At 39.6% G+C, this 20,942-nt stretch overlaps 2 protein-coding genes across 2 annotated transcripts; both read left to right on the forward strand.

Moving 5' to 3' along the window:
* Positions 1-2,168: 2,168 nt before the first annotated feature.
* On the forward strand, positions 2,169-3,573 carry LOC117946082. Its single transcript, XM_034873925.1, has 3 exons — positions 2,169-2,290; positions 2,383-2,441; positions 2,581-3,573. Exons 1-3 carry the CDS (start codon positions 2,262-2,264, stop codon positions 3,189-3,191), a joined length of 699 nt encoding a protein of 232 aa, XP_034729816.1. The 5' UTR covers positions 2,169-2,261; the 3' UTR covers positions 3,192-3,573.
* A 5,897-nt stretch (positions 3,574-9,470) lies between these two features.
* Positions 9,471-20,274, forward strand: csf3r (colony stimulating factor 3 receptor (granulocyte)). Its single transcript, XM_034873899.1, has 17 exons — positions 9,471-9,618; positions 12,109-12,211; positions 12,908-12,982; positions 13,174-13,470; positions 14,669-14,801; positions 14,950-15,116; positions 15,792-15,961; positions 16,122-16,272; positions 17,088-17,170; positions 17,299-17,506; positions 17,626-17,814; positions 18,048-18,149; positions 18,427-18,573; positions 18,655-18,795; positions 18,904-19,000; positions 19,079-19,157; positions 19,522-20,274. Exons 3-17 carry the CDS (start codon positions 12,919-12,921, stop codon positions 20,002-20,004), a joined length of 2,511 nt encoding a protein of 836 aa, XP_034729790.1. The 5' UTR covers positions 9,471-9,618; positions 12,109-12,211; positions 12,908-12,918; the 3' UTR covers positions 20,005-20,274.
* The last annotated feature ends 668 nt before the right edge of the window (positions 20,275-20,942 follow it).

Raw genomic sequence — 20,942 nt, forward strand, 5'->3', positions numbered from 1 at the left:
AGAACAGTACACTTTGCTGATGGACAGTTGTGGTTCCATGGTTTTGGATTTGAGTTTCTGTTATTGTTTCCTGTTATTATTGTGTATTTGTTCTGTTTCCTGTTTTCTGTTGTACTCCGTGTGTCCTCCCTTGTTGTCTAATTATACTTCCTGTCTTGCGTTTGTCTTGTGATTGTCTGTATGTTCTGTTTTCTGTTTTATTTTAATATTCTGTTTAATATTCTGCCTCTGTGATTGTCTGCCCCACCCTGATGTGTTTCTAGAACCTAGTGTCACCTGTCTCTCATTACCTCGTTACCCTGTGTATTTAGTTTTTATGCTTCCCTTGCCTTGTGTCAGATCATTTTGGTAATATCCCTGTGTATCCTAATTTTTTCCCTCAACCCCAGTTCATCTTGTTTCTTTGTTTTTTGACCTTCTGTTTTTCTGGATTTTTTGTGTAATAAATTTGGGTCCACCCTTCCCTGCACCTCATATCGACATGGACACGTTGCCACCACCAGTGTGTTTACATTTACATTGCTACGTTTGGTTTAAAAACTAATGTCTTTTCTTACGTTACACCTCAACTACAAAACCAATGGAAAAATCCTGCACTCAGCTCTTGCTATGTTATCACCTTTTTTGTTATAGCAATAAAGTGCAAGATTTTTTTTCCCTTTGTTTTGTAGTTATCGTCCAACACACCTGTACAGTACAATTTGTTTGGATTTGCGAGTTGTTACTACAATACGTTCACACCTCACATTTCAGAGGCCCTACACCCGAGACATTTGAAAACACTTCTGACATGCTTTGGTTCAGAATCTGCGTGGTTGTGTTGCAGTCTCAACAGCCACAAAGGGAGACCTTAGCGTCACTGACTCCAATGTTTCGCCGCTTGATTGTTCTCATCTGTCATGACGTGATATACCCTGAGACTTAGCTACTTATGTTACCATGGCAACCTCCAGCCACGGGCGGAGTATACATGCTGCCTCGTGTTTATGACCTGTATACAAGAGTGTTAATGAGAAATGCAGAGATTAGTTCTTCTACTGGAGCTAAAAGCACTTTTGAATGAAAATAACTTTTGGCTCAAAACTACCCTTAAAACCAAAACATAGCGATGTAAATGTAGCCTAAATTAACAGACACATGTTCTTCAAAGTGCAGGAGCAGAGGATTGGGTCTGCAGGTTGATTTAAGGTTGCTGCAACTTTTTGCTAGGGTGACACTGTGGTGGAAAAATAACATGAGTTCCTTGGCCAAGCGGGCATTCACATCTTTGGTTTCACATCACCTGCAATTTAAATTCCATTACTTGGCGTGCCACACTTCAAATAAAGCTCGGGCCTATTAATTACCAAAGTGTGGGTTCAGGGTAAAGGTGAATTTGCAATTACAGAATTAAATCAAGACCCCGTTTAGCTTGTCAGTCCTGACAGAAATAATTTGAGTGAATTATTAAATGCTTCCACTGCTCTCAGCTGCTTCATTGTCAACTCAGGCATGCACAACTGCAAGAATCCAAGCTCTGTCCCTTTCTCTTTTAAAGTAAGATGGCATGATTTTTTTTGACAATCATTCTTGAACTGTACATGTTTATGATTTACAAATTAAAAAACAAAGACTATTACTGATGCGTCTATACTTACAAATGCTTTCTGTGTTCCTTGAACCGTTTAATTAAAGAGGTCAAGACGAATGAGATTATTTTAAATCTGTGGTGGTTATGGCAATCACACTGAAAGTGTGTATCATTATCAGGGTTATAGGTCTAGTGAATTAAAAATTGTAATTAGCTACCTGTTACCTGTGGTAATTTAAAGTTTTGAGTTGATATTAATTATGCTAGGAAAACCAATCAGATTCAAATAACGTTTAAGGATTCTTCTTGCACTAAATTACACATTTATACTTTTCCTTTGCTGTTGGGAATTAAAAAGAGATTACAAAGTGCACTGAAGCATAAATGTTTGCTTAGCTCACACTGCCATGTTTTACTAGAATGAAAGAAATTGCAAAAAAAAAAATCTTCTTTTGTCCAATTCAGCTGCAAGCAAGCATTTTAAATAATTGCCTGTAATTAAGCAATTTGCCAGTGGCTGACTGGATTCAGTGGTTGAGTTTTGGTCTCTATGACAACCAGCTGTCTGCAATTAGTAAATCAAGCCAGGGTGAGGTTTTGGGCTGTCAGAGTGCCTGCAAGAAGATTCAAGAGTGGCAAGTGTGTTCAGTAATTGCATTTCCATGACGTTTGTGCTGATGTGACTGCAGGGATGTCTCTACCGTTGGTAGTTTTTCTCAGGTATTTCAAAACTGAATGTTTCCTGTGTTCAAAAAAAAACAATCATAGCTGCTTAGTGCCGTTTTTCTTAAAGTGTTGGTTGTTTCTTGCAGTGCCATTGTGCTTCACTCTGTGTCCGCTGGAGGTGTGTATTGTGCTAAAACAGCCAGAGGTATGTAGTGTGCTTTGAATGATGTTAACTATGTTATTATAATTACCCATTAGTGGGTGGATCTGACATTTGAAACAACAATGAAACGTCACATAGATAATAATTACAGTTAACACCACTGCGTGTTGTTTTGCTGTAGCCCGAGCAGCTGCCCTGGGTTTGAATTATCCTGGAGTCCATGGAGCCCCGGGTCTCTATGGACCACCACACCATGGGTTGCCCCCCAGCACGATGCCGTTCAGACCGCAACCATACAACAATTATCAACAATTTGTTAGGACTGAATCAAATATGGTCCCCTACAGACAAAGTCAACCAGATGTGAGATCCCTCTACTACAAAACACCTAAACAAGTTCACCCCAGGAGATGGCATCGCACTCATAGTCCAGTACAAAGTGACTACACCCCCAACAAAGTGCTTGGCCTTCCCAGAGGATGGTCGGATAGTAACCGCAAGTATAATTTTGAGGTCAAGCATGTTGCCCCTCTAACTCAGGCTCAAGCCCCAGGCCAGCCTGAGCTTGTGAATTGGCCTCCTAAAGTTCACCACAAGCTGCGCTCATTTGTCCACAGTGAGCATGACTTTGGCATTGACGAGTCTTTGCCAAATAGACGTGGAATGCCCCAAAGCAGGGGTCATGTTGCTTACCAGAGGGGTGTAACTGGTTATGTCCTGGGAAGAGGAGCTCCTGCCCTTAGTTCATCTGGCATGATCAACAAAGGTAACCTCAGACCAATGAAAAGCTGATGTCCTACTGTTGGTAGGCCAAAAAGTATTAGGTTCCATCTTCCTCAACCCCCTGGACAGACGCCCCGGTGTCAAACTGAGGCGTTAGCATTTTCAAGGTCTCCCTGTTCAAACATCTGTGTTGCAAAGCTATATCCGGTTTAGTTCTGTGTCAAATAGTGTTCCTGTGAAGAGTTCTGAAATCTAACAAGCAAGCATTTTGTGAAGGGGAAAGACTATGTTATGGGATTTTATTTTGTTTTTCTCTTAACCTTTACTGACACAAGCAATGTCGATCGTTTGCTGTACAAGCTCATGTATTACTTCCTCACCTGTAGCTCTGAAACATGTCAAACTGCACATTGGCTCTTGAAAATAAAATTGCTAATGGTTATATTTCTCACTGCCTCTATCCTTATTATATTCAGTACTATTTTTCTTCATCCTAATGTCTCACTGAGGTCTGGATGTTACCAGAGTGCCATCTGTTGGTTCTAATGGGTAGATATCCTTTTGGATCACAATGTTGAACACAGGTGCTGCTTAACGGGTCAGTTTTTGACAAATCCCTTAATTGGTTGACAATCTGTACTAGTGGTTATGTTAATTTTGCCAAATAACTTTGTTTCGTTGATGGCATGTTTCACTGGGGGCTTGGTTTCTAAAAGACAATTAAGGGTTAAAATGCCACCTCAATTTGGATAACTTTCAACAAATTGAATTTCACACCCACTACTAGTATTATGTAATTGCAAAAAATAAGCTACACATGATGGTAACATGGAGGACAAGATGGCTATAAAAATTATAACCTCAGGGCAACAAGCATATGATGCAGTATACACTTGTTTCATAATGTATAAGTGCCATGTGATTTTTTTTTTATTTAATTTTTTTTAATTAACACTAGGCGTTTTTTAAAGAACTACCCATGTATATATTCATTCTCACACAGTTGGATTTTCTAGATAAAACTAATTGAAGGATAAGCTTAAAGTCAAACTTTTGATTCCTTACTGAAAGACATTTTAAGTGTGTGGAACGGTAGGCAGGTTAGGTTATTCGTTGATTGGCCCATAAATCAATCAATCAGGAGCCAGAAAGAGTCGGTCATGAGTACTCATTCAGAATGTATGTAAGGAAATGAGTGACAGAACAAAGTAATGCAATCGACTGTTCATGGGGAGCAGGAAGGAAGGCAGTGAAGGGTGGTCACACATCATACAGAATGTTAGGTTGGGCAGAAAAAAAGGACAGTTCATCTTCAGGCAGCTAGTTTGAGGCCCACCTGGAGACCAAAATTTGGTGATGGCGGGCTAAATTCAAAACAAGAAGCATCTTGCATGAATTATTTGGATCTTAGAATATCATGAACCATGAAGTGAATGGGGAAAATACCAAGCCCAGGTTTTCTACACATACACTTCTTGATGCACCCTGCTGTTTTTGTTTGCCTCTTCACCACTGATGAATGACTTGATAACCCCTTGTACATTCAGCAGGTAGGAGACTCAACTCCTGTGTAAGCATGTTGGATGTAGCGACCTAAGATAAATCTAGAACCTAAACCTAGACTCTGTAACAGACTAAGTGCATATCGCCAGCAGCTAATTTCATATCATTGGGAGGAGCTAGGAGATGTTGATTAACAGAAAGTGACTGAATAAGTTTAATATCTAATATCAGAACCTCTCCCCTGCAACACAGTTTAATTCAACTTGTACAAAGATAAGATGGGTGACAACTCTCAAATCGAGAGATGATTGGCCTAGAAAACAGATTCACATGAACAAAGGGATTGGCAGCGTGTCCATGTTAGTGTAATTGGAGAATAACAGAGGAATTGATGTGCACGAGGTAGGCAGAATAATATTGATACCAATAGAATGTAGCATAATTTGAAATTCAAACTACACATATTTTATCATTAGGACCTGCTGTGGTTTTACTATTACTATTTAATTGTTAGTTATTTTTAGGCTGAAGTTTGTGGTGTTGCACTGCTATTCTGTTACTTGTTCCAGTAAATCAACTATTCAACTGTTCAAGTATCAACTATTTTTGTCAAGCTATTTGGTATATTGTGTGGTGGTAAGGCCTTAAGACATCAACAAATATTGAAAAAGTTTTATTTATTGCAGGGCTTTATATTTCACACATTTTCTACTGTACACACTGTAATCATCTGCACTATTAAAAAATTCATATGCTCACGTCTGTCCCTTACTGCCTACCACTATTTTATGATTTTTTTTTCTTCTACACTCACATCCCTCTGGTTCCTGTTTGTTATTTATCATTGAATACATTTTTAAGTGCTTTTCACATGCTTGTACTCCTTGAGTGTTGGCATCCTCAGAATTCAAGAAAACGGTCCACAGCCCAGTATAGTTTTGATCTCAGCTGGATCATTATCCACAGACTAACACATCGTAAAGGTTTATAGATGCTACAGAGGAAGTCGTGCCACTCAACTTAGTAGTCAGAGTAGCATGTACATCTCATGTTGTCAGCTTTAGTCTGCAAAGTTTATCGAGCTTTTTCTAACAAATTGACTAAAAACTGTCCTTTTAAAAGGTCAACAACCCATGCACACTTCGTCAATGGTATGGTCATTCAGAACAAAGATTGTTTGGCATTCTTTCCTTTGGTGGTGCGTTTTTTTTTAGTTAAGTTTATTGGACATGGCACAATGACAACGAAGAACACACCTTCAAAAGTGGCCAAAGATTTCATTTTCATTTTACCATTGTGATTCAAGATGTAAGCAGACTTGGCAACATCATACTGCCAACAAACCAACAAAGTGAAAACGATACCTATAAATGATAAAAACGTAAGCAGTATGTAAATGTTTTGAAGCATTGCCATTTGTAGTTGTACTATTCTTTAAGGATAATCTGGAAATTTTATGAAATGCTGTTTGCCACACATGAAACCAAGGGTTAAAAAACAACCGTGACTACCTTGCTCGAAGAGGTAGCACAGTGTTTTTGTCACTTTGAAATCAATATTAGCCTTTGTGATTTTGACACATATCACAGTTAATTTCACATCTGTTGATGTCAAATACATCAATCTGTGTCAGAGGTAAACTAAGCTGCCACACCACAGTGTGGTCGAGCCCACTTCTTGCTGTTTTAAAAAGAACAATTTAGACACACAGTTAACTACCAAAGTAGAGGCTTGATAAAAATAAACATTTAACCCTGGGGTGGTATATGACATCAACATATACCTTTTTCTCCAGATCAATACAGTGTGAAGACTTGCTTTTTGTTTTTTTTAGAAGCAGAGGGATGTGCTGTTTGAACAAGGTATTCTATTTCAGGGGTTCCCAGGTTGGGAGTTGGGAAGGGAAAGGGGTTCAGACATAATAGGGGGAAGGCTCAATAAATGATTAAAAAAGATTATTCTATTCTTATTCTGCCAATCTGTTCACAATCACAATAACCTGTGATGAAGCGTACAAAGTGGACATTGCTAGTATTTTTCAAATTCCAATTTTCAAATCTCATTTAACTTTTTTTGCCTCACAAATCAAATCTCCTCACCGTTTGATCAAAGCTCTGCCATGTCCTGAGTGTGTTACACTACACTTGTTGTAACACACACTTCTTTTAAAGCAATCTTTGCTGTCTTTTCCTCAACACGATCTCAGAGAGTGATGGTTAATAATGTGTATTTGTGCTCAGTTTTGTGTGTGTGCGTATTTCCTCCTGGTGTTCCTATCCTCTTGTTGTCCCATACAAGGCTCTCTGTGAGCCCACTATAGCCTGCCAGCAAAGCTGACCTGTGGTAAGGGGGAAATCAATAGTCAATTCCATTTTGCGGCCAGCATGTGACAGGTACTAGATAGGAGTAAATTAGGTGCATGTAAGGAGCAGGAGCGTGAGTCAGCGCTTGACTGACCCCCTCCCTTTCCTTCTCTTTCGTTTAGTGTCTCACAAGTACAAATATTCAGGGGTACGTAGTAGTAGACACATTAAGCACAATCTTGTGTTAATGTTGAATATGACAAAAAAATGTGGTTATTGACAATCAATCATGTATGATATGTACCACTGATCTATGAACTATCCATGTATTTAACCTGTTTGATTGAAGCACACAAATTGTGTTTGTTTGTTCAGCACATATGCAAACTGCATCCATACACATGTGATTATAGCCATGATGACAGGAACATGCACCTTGCACACCCTTGTGCATTTTCAGGACATATGGTTGCTCCATCTGGGAGTTATGATAATGTGGGCAGCTAGTACAGAACATCTCTGAGCCTTCACTGCAGAATACAGTTTCAGTTTCAAAAGTGTATAAATTATGTCAGTCAGTCCCAATGAGGTGGACATTTTTGGTTTTCATCTAAATATTACGACTATTGGATGAATATTTTTGAAATTTGGTCTCGATGTTCATGGTTTCCAGAGGCCAAATAATGACCTCCCATGACATTCCCTGATAACATACAGCTTTTCCTCTATTGCCACCAGCACATCGAGACATTCATGTCCCAGAAAAAAATAATTAAAATAACTTTATAACAATAAGTAATAACTGTTGCCAGGCGCTACATTCCCACATGCCCTGTCTTGCTCTAAACTATGCTAACGAGAAAGTCCGTGAATCAAGTGCAGTCCGTACCATCAAAATAAAATTGATGGAAAGGCAATTCCGATTCAAATCATTTTAGCAGATTGGCATTCAGCATTTGATCTGTGAGGCAGAGTATCTAACAGCACATGAATACATCTGAGGTAACAGGGCTGAACACTTTCAGGATTTTCTTTACCATTAAACCTTGGGTGCAGTATATAGATTTTGTTGTATGGGGTTGAGTGGAGTGTAGGTTGGTATTGTTTTAACAGAAGGCTTCAAATATTTTTTCATTTGACTACAAGCATCCATGATTAGCAGGAGCCATGATTACAGCAGTTTTGATTGCAGTTAACAACTGTAATTCTCTGTATAATGGCAGATAGATATGAGAGGATATTCCCAGCAGTGACTAATTTGGGGTTAGTCACATCTCTAATGTGAATAAGAATCTAAAGAGGATACAGCATTCTATTAAGCAGAGTAAAAGAACTGTAATCAAACCTAGCAAAGCGTCATCAGTTCAACTAAGCTTCAGGGCCCTCAGCTAATTTTACTGCTCACTGAAACGGATCATGTTATACCCAGTGGATGGAGAGCACTTTGTTCATTACTGCTGATTGGGAAAAAAGATCAAGCAAATTATGTCAACGCATGATAACCAGTTAATGTATTATTAATTAGCGCCTGCTTTTCTTTTCCACTGTTGATTCCTATTCACAAACCTGCCGCTGTGTATATTTAATTCCTCCTCCAGCGATCCCTTGATGAACAGTTAGCTACCATTCTGTTTTTTGAGAGCGGCGAAGTGACCAAGCAGGGATGCAGCCGCTAGATTAAAAGTTGAGTGGGTGAGCTCACTGGCGTGCCTCCCGCATCATTTGAAATGAGGCCTCCGCCAGAGAATCATTTTACAATTTAATAAGCTAATAAACGGGATATGGCAAGTAGTTTCATGTGCCCTTGGGGGGCTCAAGGCACAGTTTACAATCCCATTTAAGAGCTTGTTCTATTACCATGCTGACAAAGGACAAATGACAGGCTCACAGAGAGAAAGGACTGTGTTTTGAAGCAGCCTCCCTGATCCAGCAGATCTGCTACTTCCTATTCCAAGGTGACCCTCAACAGAGAGGGGTCAGCCGCAACTACACTCATTGCATTCTTCAACACGGCTCTCCTATTAATACCTTATGGTACAAGACCATCAAGTAAAGTTAAAATACCTTGATGCTTTCATACAAGAAGAGAGCGTTTCAAATTGAGGTGTAATGACTTGTTCTTATTGGTGCATCTGCAATCACAAAGACAATGTAGTTGCAGTTGGGTGAAAACCTTGTATGTCTGAAAAAAGGCCAATTTGGAATCATTTTGTTGAGCTATTTCCCTCAAACGGAATCACCTTGTCAGACAGACAGATGTAAAGGGTAGCTTATAGCATTAATTTACAAAAAAAAATGTAAATGATAAAATATGGAGATTCTTTACTGCCTGACAGCAACAACATGTAATAAAATGAATGCAAACATGCAATGTCACCTGTAAAGAATTGTTGAATTTGTTCCAGATTTGATTATTTTTGGTTGAGCTATTCAACTATTCGTTCAAGAAAGCCCTGACTAAACATGCCACTTTTCTTACCACAACTGGGCCCCCATCAGTCACGTGTTTCTTCCTGGAAAATGTTGAAGTTTCACAAAATTCAAAACAAGGATGTTGCTGCTGCTGCTGCTTGGCTAACACACACACATGTCCTCCAATCTGAGCTGCTTTGAGCCACACTGTTTCATCTGGTGCTATCAGGGCTGATGAGAGCCTCACGTCTTTCTGGGTCTGCTGCAGCTGCTGCGTGGTAAGTGGCAAGGCTGTCTGATGGCTCTCCTTTATCTTCACATCAAGCGATTTGCCGCTCCTTTCATTTTGATACTTGTGCCAGATTGAAAAGGGAAACTTCACAAAAGTTGATTCTGAATAACACAGGTTCAGGCTGGAGAGTTTCATCCTGATTCAATTTACGGGCCGCTCAACTTAATTTCATTGAAAACTCTGTCTTCATCTGATTGATTTATTTTGGCCTCTTTGTATTATACTTGTGCCATTTATTATCCTTTGTAGTTTCCTGTTTAATAATGCCAGTTCATTTTGAGCAAACATAAAATACTACAGACAGAGGATCTTCAAATGTTTAGGATTTAAAGAGGATTTCTAAGATAATATAATGCCTTTGAAGTAAATTTACTTGAAGTTTAATGTTCAAAATGTTTTAAAACGTATGAAAGAGTTTTAAGACAGGAACGTACTGTACCCTAATTCGTTGTTTGCTTTATTTTTATGCAATTAATCATTTTTGTGAATTTTGTCAGCTGTTTTGGCAAATTGCAACAGTGTCGCTATGGAAGTAACATTAGTTTTTCAAGCTTTGGAAAACGCTTGTTTTCTGGTCATCCATTAAAAAAAGAGGATGCGAAACAGATTGCCTAACTAATTTTTATCTTTTTGGAATTTTACAACTGTTCACTGTGTTTGAGCTTAAAGGAGCTGTTCTATTTACAAAACACACAAACAATTACATTAACACATTAAATTCCTTATTTAAAGCACAACACTTCGTATGAGAACTAAGACCAAAAACGGGAAATTGTGGCACATTTGTTATTGCGCTCTGAGTCAAGGATATTGCCAAATCCTGAAAGTGGGTGTTTTTGTAACCCCCAACAGCAACGGGAAAGGAAACATATGGTGGCTTAAATGTACCTTTACACGTAGTGATGTGACTCACTGAAAAACAAAAATGAGTCCAGATAACATATTTTCAGCGATACATTAGGGAACAAAATTGGCCAACCACACCTTAAAAACAGCCAATTGTATTTTACATTGTCTTTTCTTGTATAAAATGGTGCTTGTTGACAAAATACCCTCCAAATGTAATAGCATCCCTCTCTCTCCCTCTCCATCTCAATTGCCTTTTGTCAGAGCCACAGGCAAGTACCTATTAGTAGTAAGCAGGAATTCTAAAAAGGGAAGCAGGGGATAATGGAGACCTTTATGCACATCGCTGACAAGAAACAGGGAGAAATTATAGTTCTCGCACACAGTTTTAACCCAGACTTCACCAAGTAGCATGTTATTGTGGGCTGAGGGAAGTGATCTGACTTTGAGATTGAGTGATAGTTCCACATTATTGAAGTAATACATCCTCGTCTAATCTGACAGTCCAGACATGACATTTCTGAGGTATAGAGTTGTACTAGATATACTTGGACGTCTGTTGACCATTAACATGTAGATGGCGCCAACATGTTTTGGCCTGAGGAACAATGGACTTCAAGTTTCTCACCAGAATCCGTCAGAGAGACCAAGACAGGCTGTTACAAGACCACAGGAGGTTTCTCAATGCTGTGGTCTCACTTACTGTGTGTGTGTTTGTGTATTCCTGTGCGTGCGTGCACATGTGCATGCATTTGGTGTGTGTGTGTGCGTGCGTGCGTGCGTGCGTGCATGCGTGCGTGTGTGTGTCTGTCTGTGTGTGTGAAATTCATCTGTGGTGGTGAAATCAATAAGGGGCATCGGCCCCACTGTCAGATAACACATGAGAACTTTCCTCCCTGCTGAGCTCCTGGTAAACTACAAGTACTGTTATTAGTTAGAATAGAGTTATAGGAACCACTGCATGATGAATCGTAAGTTTGATTCACTATACTGTAAGAGGAATCTCAAAACGATAAGTTAAAAGATGTATTTTTGATGTCACTGATTTTAAACATGAAGTAACATTTGAAATATTGGATGTGACACATTTACCAGCTATCCCGTTAATCAGCTGCAACTCAAGATTGTTTTCGTAATTGAGTCATGTGATGATTATTTTTTGACCATTTTGTCCATGAAAATGTCAGAACATTTCAGAAATCACAATTTTTTAGAGCCATGAGTGTCATCTTTAAATTGCTTGTTTTATTTAGCAACAGTCCAAAATCCCAATGTGTTAAATTCAAGTGCTTTAGGCAAAAGAATCCTCACATTTGAGAAGCAGGATTCTGTAACAGTTCAGTGTTTTTGTGCTTGATAAATCACTGAAAAGATTGTTTATCCTAGAGAGGTAAAAAGTGGGGAATATATTGTGAAATAAGTTGTGAAATGTCTAAATACCACATTTGGTTCATCACACGAACATCTGTTTCACACGTGATAAACCACATGTGCCTATGTGAATATGTATCACAAAAAATGACTTCTTGTCAGCTTTCTGTCAATCAGAAAACACATCATACAATCAATTAAACATATCGTTTCAGCATTATTCCAGATTAGTAACTGCTTTGTCTTTCCTCCCACACAGACACACAGAGAGGCTGTGAAGGTATGTCTGTGCCTCGTGGGGGTTGCTTTGTGAGCCAGCAACCGACTTCAGTTGAATTTTAACGTTTCATGGTTGTGTTATGGTGAGTTTTTCAAAACCACAGTCCTGAAAATGACTTTCAACTCAAAAACACCTGTGCTTTTACAGTAAATGTGAGGTCCCAACTGATTCTCAAAATGGAGAAGCAGGTTGTTGACTTAATATCAGTACAATATGCTGGATAATTGCTCCCATCTGCTTAGTTTACAAGCTCCCGTCTTCTGTTCATTATGCAACAAGGCTGGTTACCTTCTAACATCCGGCAATAACAATCTCCATGTCTGCTCAGGAGTTTTATCCCTCCTCATAGAATAGTAGAAGAGGTGAGATTTAGCATACCTTATTTATTCTGTCAATTTAATTTAAAAATAATAATAAATGTGGACCCAGGCTGTCATGAATGTGGATTTTAATATTCACATGTGTGTCATGTGTTAGTGTATGGGTCGTTGTGCAAGCGCCTTACATAGGCAGTACTGCAGGTTTCTCTCTACCATTGTGTTGGGAAACAGCGGATGTGTTCTCTAGCTGTCTGTTTGTATTGAAACGTTATGCATTATGGAGCTCATATCACCCTGCCATACCAAACATTTGAAGCACGCCGTTGATGATGTCTTTTGAAGCGACAGACGTTATCACTCACAATACCTCCCTCGGGAACAGAATTCAAATATCGTTTTTATAGGGCATGAATGTTTGTAATTTAAGAATAATGCATTTCATTTTGGCTGCCTAACAGGTTTTATCATCATGATATCCACATGGGTGTCAGTGATTGTCATGCTGGTGGCATTTGTGAATGGAGCGAGAAATGGTGAGTGTTGCTCTCAGAATGAAATAGCAAATCTAAATGGAAAACCTAACCAACAGTCAAATTGACAATTGCTATTACGCCTTTCCTTCCTCAGCCTCAGAGTCTTTTGCCAAAACTAAATATAAAGCTGGGCATTTAGTAGTAGGATTCCCTTCAACATGCTTCATCTAAATCACTTTTCTCATTGTTAGAGAATGACATGCAGCCGTGTGCAGAGGTCCAGACGTCAAGCTCCGTGGTGCCTTTGGGGTCACCTGTCACAGCCACCTGTGTCATCAGAGACAGCTGTCATCTGGTCATTGGACAAGCTGTTCACATAGAGTGGCGCCTTGGGGACCACTCTCTCCCTGGCAGCCCTGTGGCCAATGAGAGCGGCAGGTTTTCCGAGGTTGTTATACCAAGCTTCAATCACACTAGGGAGTTCCTCACCTGCTGTGTCCAGGCCTCTCCAGTTCAAGTAGTAGGAGGAGTGGAGATCAGAGCCGGATGTGAGGAAAATTTAAACTTCTTGTGCATGCTTGTTAATTTATAATCAAATATGTTGTTCTTGTTCCACCAGTAAAAAACAGCAATACAAAACCTGTGAAAGTTTGGTAAATTAAGTTTATTTAAGCAAGGGTAGCTTTTCTTTTGTTTGGTTTAGCTCAACATTAAACAACAGAATGTCAAACCCCAACGTTGAACACTTTAATTAACTTAAAAGTATCTTTTTTTGTCCACCCATCTAAGATCTCTGACATACTTCAATGGATCTATTGATGGATACACGTTTTAGAAGTTCACAGCAAAAGCAGCAAAGATTGTATCAGAAGATTGATGCATTAGTACTTTTTATTTTGAATACTTCTAAACTTCCTTTGCCCAAAAACTTCACATTTAAATCAAAAACACAACAAAAAGTGCAGAAACCACAGATGTTTAGTTTTATTACATTTAAAAGAAGACACCCTCTAACTGGGAGCTTATTCACCATGTCCCCAGAGTTAGATAAATCCATCCATCCATCCATTCTCATCTCCATGCGTGTCGTAACTGTCTGACGCACCCACCGCTAGCCTCCACCCAAGCACTGCTACTTGGGCGGAGTGATTATAACTCCAACTCTAAGTGAACTCCAGGTAAACTCTCTGCTCATCACCAAGGGGCTTCTCAGGTGCTGCGAGCAAAGTAGCAGTACTTCATCTTCTGAGAATAGTTCCCAGTATGAATGCGGTTAGTAGATGGCTGTGTCTCATGTGACTTTGTTATTTGTACACGCTGTGACCACTCAAATCATGTAAATAGGAAAATGTTGGCATCATTTTGTCACTTATTGGGAGCAGTAGGCTAGTTGGAGCCGTTAGCTCCAGGATCTGTGCTGAACTGGGCTAGCGGTGGGTGTGTCAGACAGAGTCAAGACACGCACGGAGATTAGAAGGGTATGTATGACCTTGTCTAAATGTGGGGGTACTGTGAATAAGCAAAAGTCTCAATAAGTCGGCGTGTTCCTTTGAGGTCAGAGACCATGTACAAAATTCTCATGTTTTTCTCATTCTCAAAAAGGATGTTTTGCAACAGATTTAGCTATAAGCTTATTTCCATCTGAGGTACAAACACTTTACTAATAATAGAAATACAAAACGTTTAAAATGCAAAAAAATAGTGAATACTGTACATTGAGCGTACACTTGTCTTTTTCATCTATAGTTCCACCAGAAGTACCCCGAAACCTCAGCTGTCAGACAAACCTCACCACCCCGGAAACCCTGACCTGTAATTGGGACCCTGGGCAACAGGAGACCCACCTGCACACAAAGTACACCCTCCACATCAAGATATGGTAAGATGTACTGCCTGTAAATTCTCTCTTCCTGTAGTACAGTGAAACAATTACCAGAAAGCAAACCTTGTTTTGGTGTCAGGAATGTGTAAAGTGTCATTTACGAAAGATGTCTGGGTTTGCACAAATTACAATTTCCTCATTTCAGGGATTCAAAGGACAACCACACTTACGAACTACTGCGAGGAGTCCACCGTTACACCATCCCTCGCTCTGGTTTTGTTTTCTTCTCAGATATGGAAATATATGTGAAGGCGGCAAATGAACTTGGAGAAGCATCCTCGACACCTATCATTCTGGAACCCGTCAGTGCAGGTGAGAAATGCATCTGGTGCATGTTTTGTTTGTTTCTGTTGTGGGCAAGCAGACACATCCATACCAAATGCAATTCATTGGTCTTTCTCCAGTATGAATACATTTGTATTGCCCAGAACAAATCTGATTGTAAACAAAGTATTGTCAGGTGTTGGGGAGTACTTCTGCATGGAAATACAAGTTGTGTGAAGCCCCTTCTGGCTTAAAATATGCTGTGTACATTTTATACATTTCCTCAAGGGATGTCACAGGAGTCAGAGCTTATTGAGGCTGAAGACTAAACATTTAAATTTCAATGTCCATGGATGTGTAGTTAGGAAGAAGTGATCTTACTGACCTATGACTTAACTATATTTATTTAAAACTTCTGATTTATAACTTCAGAAATGGGTTAAAAATAATTTTCACCAGACAGAATATTTTTTTAATGAGATTGTTATAAGAGTCTGAGGATTGTGGAAATACCAGCTCTAAGCGTTGACCTTCTGGATCATTTAAAGATCCTCTGGGTATTTCTTTTTGGAAAAGCTCATGCTTAGCTCTGTGACTACTGAAAAAAATTTAATTGAACTTCCGCACAGATTAGAAAACGCAAACAATTTCTTAGGGGAAGAAAAAAAAAAAGGAAATTGCATTTACATCAGAACCGTTTTGCTTTGTTTGCTTTTATTTCAGCTAAGTTTGACCCACCAACAATTCTGAATGTTCAAGCGGTGCCTAAAAAGTATGGCTGCCTGAAGCTGAGCTGGAGTTTATCTCAGCAGCAGGCCTGGATGCGTGACTACCGCTTCAACCTGGAAGTCCAACTTAAGACTGCTGACAACAGCCAACGGAGTGAACAACCAGTGAGTAAAATTCATGTTGTTTCAATATGAACTAAAAACCTAAATGGAACTGTTGATAAGAGTGGCTACAAGCACACCTAAAGTAGCACTTTAAACTTCTTGAAGTTTGTAATGTGTGTGCCCGGAGTCTCATTTCCTTGTGCTCTGGGACTAATGTTAGATCCTGGTGAGCCGTGCTCGACCAACCAGATCTTTGGATCAGTGCCGTCTTCTCCATGGGACCCAGTATCTCGTCCAGATTAGAGTCAGATACCAGCAGAGCCCCTGGAGTGAATGGAGCAGCAGCCGGTCTGGAGTCACCTTGGAGAGTGGTAGGACTTCATCAACTCAGAGTGACACAATGGCCCAATCCCAAAGTCCGGACACAAGGACTTTGGTGCGTGTTCTCGCAAAATTCGTAAGGGCTTAGCGTTGTCCCACTGTTGAATTTCAAATGGCCTGAGGGTTTGAGTACACACTTACTGAGCCCTTTCAGGGACTTCATCAACAGTTCAAAGTGTTTACCTCGGATACCATAGGGAAATCCGGAAATTACAAAGGCAAACAACAGCATGACACACAACCACGGAACAGAATAGAACAATCCCGTTGTCAAGCTTGTGAAACAAGAATTTAAAAAAAAATATGGAATCGGCCAGCCAACTCCTGTGCCCTGGTCGTGTGGAAAGCAACAAAGTTAAAGTGTCAGCAACATCTTTGTTATCAAACGTCATCAAGGTAACATATGATCTCATGAAGTGCCGTCCCAATCCCATTTATACCTATCTGAGCCCATGTGGCCTCACACACTCACACACTTATCACCTGAGATCAATTAAGTCTGTGAGTCTTTAGTCCTCAGGGTTCACTTTGGGATTGGGCCAATGAGTCATTCTAACATTTTCCAATCTATCGCCTTTTCTTCCATTTCCTGCTCTTTTCAACATATGCTAACAACATGTTCTACGTCTCTCATTGCTTTGCTGTGTAGCACTGGCTGAAGTGATGTATTGAGTTCAGCCGCACACTCTGGCATACAATCCATAGACCTGTCTTGTATAGCGAAGTTTTTGTTTTTAAAGGGTGAGAGGAGAAGTGTTGGATTTTGACAAGCGGCAAAACTTGACAGCCGTCTCTTTCTTCTCAGCTCCCACTGGACGCCTAGACTCGTGGATGAAGGCATCGGGGGATCACATGCCCAAACAACTCAACATACACTTGTTTTGGAAGGTACACACATCACCAATCACATGATGCTTGACACCTGTCACGGGCTGATTATATTTTCTGTTGTAGCTGTGTTGGTGTGTGTCTGACTTTTAAAATGCCATCTCAATTTTTTTTTTCTTCTGTTATAGCCATCAAAACAATTCCGTGCCAATGCCCAAAATGTGTCATATATTGTCTCAGTGAAAAAGTTGCCAGGTGAAAAGGGAAAGTTGTGCTCCACAAAGGGGAATTACTGTACCTTAAAACTTCCCGGGAAAGCAAAGAAAGTGTATCTGAGTGCTGTAAATGCAGCAGGGAAATCCATTCCCACTGAAGTTCGGATTTATCTACCTAAAGGTAAAGTTGACAAACTTAAACCTGGTTAAACTGGTTTAGAAAATATCTCATACATGATACAGTTAAATGATTTTTTTCCCCCAAAAATGTACAGTATATGATGTGTTTTGTGTCTGTAGCTTCTTCAGTGATATCAGATGTCACGGTTCTGCCTCGAGATGACAGATCCCTAATGGTCCAATGGAGACGCCTGGTTTCTTCCAATCTCACTGGTTTTGTGGTGGAATGGAGACCTTTGTTAGAAACAGACCTCTCTCTCACCCAATTTGAAATAATTGACAGAAACGAGACAACATTTCTTATTACAGGTATGTTTTATAGCATTGCAGGTTTTAAGATCCATGTGCTTATTTTTATTTTTAATTGTGCATATTTTTATTTCAACTTTTGTTTGGGTTTTCCAAATCAAGTCTTCATACTTTACCGGGATGATTCACTCTTACACACAGAGTGTACTTTTCCCTGCGCACAACCTGGCTGTACACACTGTTAGGAGCTTATGGGCACTGATACAGTCTAACCTCTTCACTCTCCTCAATAGGCAGCTTTGAGCCCTACAAGCCCTATGGGATCTCTGTGTATCCTAGGTTTAAGGATGGGATAGGCCTTCCTCGGACTGTTAATGCCTATTCAAGACAAAAGGGTAAGTCACTGAAGACACAAAGAGGATCACACAGAGAGCAGGCAGGGGTGTGAGAGTGGGGCAGCCTCAACTTTGAAGAATTGAGAAAAGAGTTTTCCTCATGGGTAAAAAAAAGAAGATGGTGCAATCAATCAGACACAGCTGATACATGTTGGAACAATGCCCTCTTGTGGCTAGAAATTAACAATTATTTTTGATGGCCTGAGTGTTTCAAATCATTAGACTAATGCCTCATTAAAGTTGTGAGAACCACCCAAAACCTAATTTGTTTTTAAAGCTCCATCCATGGTTCCAAAAATACAAATTAAGAAGAACTGGCAGTCACATGTTGAGCTTGCCTGGGAAGAAATACCACTAGACCAAAGGAACGGAATTATCCAGAACTACACTATCTTCTACTGGGATAAGATGGGACCCATTAAGGGTAGGTAAAATACCTTCATTTTACTCTTCTAAAACATTTTCTTTTGTACTTGAGCCTTTTCATAACTGACTATTTTTTCAGTTGTGAATGTTGACCCAGACGAGAGAAGAGTGGTCCTCAAAGACCTCGGGACTGCGTCCCCCTATGAAGCTTTCATGATGGTTAGCACGTCCGGTGGGAGGCTCAACGGGTCAACAATTCATTTAGAAATTGAGGCCTTCGGTTTGTATTATCATTTGGCACTGGCTTTTTAGAAACGTCACAAGAGATCAAGAGAGTATGTTTGCCCAAAGCAGATATTTTACTCAGAATGTGTATTTCTCTCCTCAGATGTGGTTGCTGTTATGATTATTGTAACTGTGTCTGGAGTTGGACTGTCATTGTTGATTATCTTCACAGTCCTGGCTTGTTTCTCCAACCAACATAGGTGAGATCATTGCCACTCTGTCTAAACTGTGAAACTGTAATGTCATTTATTCTGATGATATTATTTTTTCTTTTGCAGGCTGAAGGGGCGGTTTTGGCCAGCTGTTCCTGATCCAGCTAATAGCAGCATCAAGAGATGGACATCAAATTCAACACAGGTGCTGGAAATAATTCTGTGAAGGATATAATACTTTTATCCAATAACCCCCTTTAGGTTTAAGTTGCAATAATCAATTGTTTTGTATTAGCAGAGGATGATAATGCTGATGATGATGTTGCTCCATGTCTGCAAGATGTGTAAACAAGCAGCTGCTTGCTAACATATTTGCCCCAACTTTGAATGTCAGTGTAGTGTCTAAAGCTTGTTCCATAGCCCCCAAGTGGGCAAAAAAAGCATTTAAGGCTACTTTGATTAACACATATTCATGAAAATGCCACGTGATATACATTACCAAATACAGACCCCATATTTATATTTTGTCATTTACTGTTCAAAGACATTCATTTATTTTCCTTTTGCAGGATTCCGATCTTTCCTGGGAAAATGAGGAGCCGGATCCAATGTACCTGTCCCACCTGAGCTTTCTGGACCTCCCTGTAAAACTAAGTAAAGAGGACGATGACCCATGGTTAAGCAATGCAGAGGTCACCAGTGACCTGGGGGAGTCCATTTGTGGTTCACCATTCATCCCTGACTACTCTGGTTCAAACAGCGACTCTGTTCCTTACGCCACTGTGATCTTCTCTGGTCCATGCAACAGCCCTACACCTCAAGACGCTCGTGTCTACCTGCGGTCTGAGTCCACGCAGCCTTTATTAGAGACTGAAGAATCCTTTAGTCCAAAGTACTACCACAATATGGCGAGTGATAGGGTGCCAAATGAGCAATGCTTTTTTGGGCCGAGCCATGATTGTGTACCTGAAAAAGGGCCAGACCCAGGCATAATGTGGGATGACTTTCCTTTTCTACGCGCATTAGCCTTGAATGATGCTCAAAATGACTAAAAGTACTTTGATTATAAGAGTAGCTGCAACATGTTCATGTAGGTCTGACTTTGTAAGGCGCTGATTGTGAGAAGTTGATTGAGCAGAGCACACATCTTCAAGTGCATGCAAGATTTAATGCTAAAATCACTTTGATATCTAATGATTTGACTTTGTAGATACATCACGGCTTTTGAAATACATTTTTAAAGAAACAAATCAATGTTGTTGAGATGATGATGTTGTGTCTTGTATGTGGAATTTCTCTTTGAATAAAATAATTAAGCCCTACACATATAACATCTCTCCTTCATACCACTGTTTTTTAAGTATGTTGTTTTTTTGTGCCAATTGGCTTTTTCCCTCCTCTTCCTCTCTGTGAATTGTCATTTTACGTAGGATCAGTGATGTAAAACATAAGCTACCACTGCACTATGGTATAGTGTTTTCCCATATTAATATATTTAATCAAGACATTAACTACAAATTATGAAATAATTATTATAGATTATACCGGTATGTTATATAATAATTTAATGATTTCACTTATTGCGATGAGTTGCTTTTTTAAACCCATCTTACTCATCCTCAACCCCCAGTGGTTGTCCGTCACAACTTAAGCCACTCTTCATAAAAAACTTCTCAAGTAGGCCTACAGTAAATAAAATGATTAAGTTGTTTAGCAAACTAGCTTTAATAATAATTCATATATATAATTCATAAATTCGTTATACTTTTAATAATCCTGAATGGGAAATTACAATAATCAAAGCAGAAATAGCAGATCTATGGAGTTTTACAGCAGCTAGCATCCGTAAAGTTGCATTGCTGCCACTTCATTGAACTGGTCATTTACCGTACCATGTTTTTCTTGTGAGTTTTGTTTACAATGTCCACCTAATTGGTGTTCCCATTCATGACATTGCCCATACTATTAGCCAGACCTAATTGTCTAACCC

This window comes from Etheostoma cragini, chromosome 6 (genome assembly GCF_013103735.1).
Source record: "Etheostoma cragini isolate CJK2018 chromosome 6, CSU_Ecrag_1.0, whole genome shotgun sequence".
In the NCBI taxonomy this organism is placed as follows: Eukaryota; Metazoa; Chordata; class Actinopteri; order Perciformes; family Percidae; genus Etheostoma; species Etheostoma cragini.

Excerpts from the sequence above, each read along its gene's own strand:
- LOC117946082 (XM_034873925.1), top strand. The coding sequence starts at position 2,262 with ATGTCTCTACCGTTGGTAGTTTTTCTCAG. Across the intron at positions 2,291-2,382 it reads CCGTTGGTAGTTTTTCTCAG|TGCCATTGTGCTTCACTCTG; the intron begins GTATTTCAAAAC and ends TGTTTCTTGCAG. Across the intron at positions 2,442-2,580 it reads TTGTGCTAAAACAGCCAGAG|CCCGAGCAGCTGCCCTGGGT; the intron begins GTATGTAGTGTG and ends GTTTTGCTGTAG.
- csf3r (XM_034873899.1), top strand. The coding sequence starts at position 12,919 with ATGATATCCACATGGGTGTCAGTGATTGTCATGCTGGTGGCATTTGTG. Across the intron at positions 13,471-14,668 it reads AGTGGAGATCAGAGCCGGAT|TTCCACCAGAAGTACCCCGA; the intron begins GTGAGGAAAATT and ends TTTCATCTATAG. Across the intron at positions 16,273-17,087 it reads TGGAGTCACCTTGGAGAGTG|CTCCCACTGGACGCCTAGAC; the intron begins GTAGGACTTCAT and ends CTTTCTTCTCAG.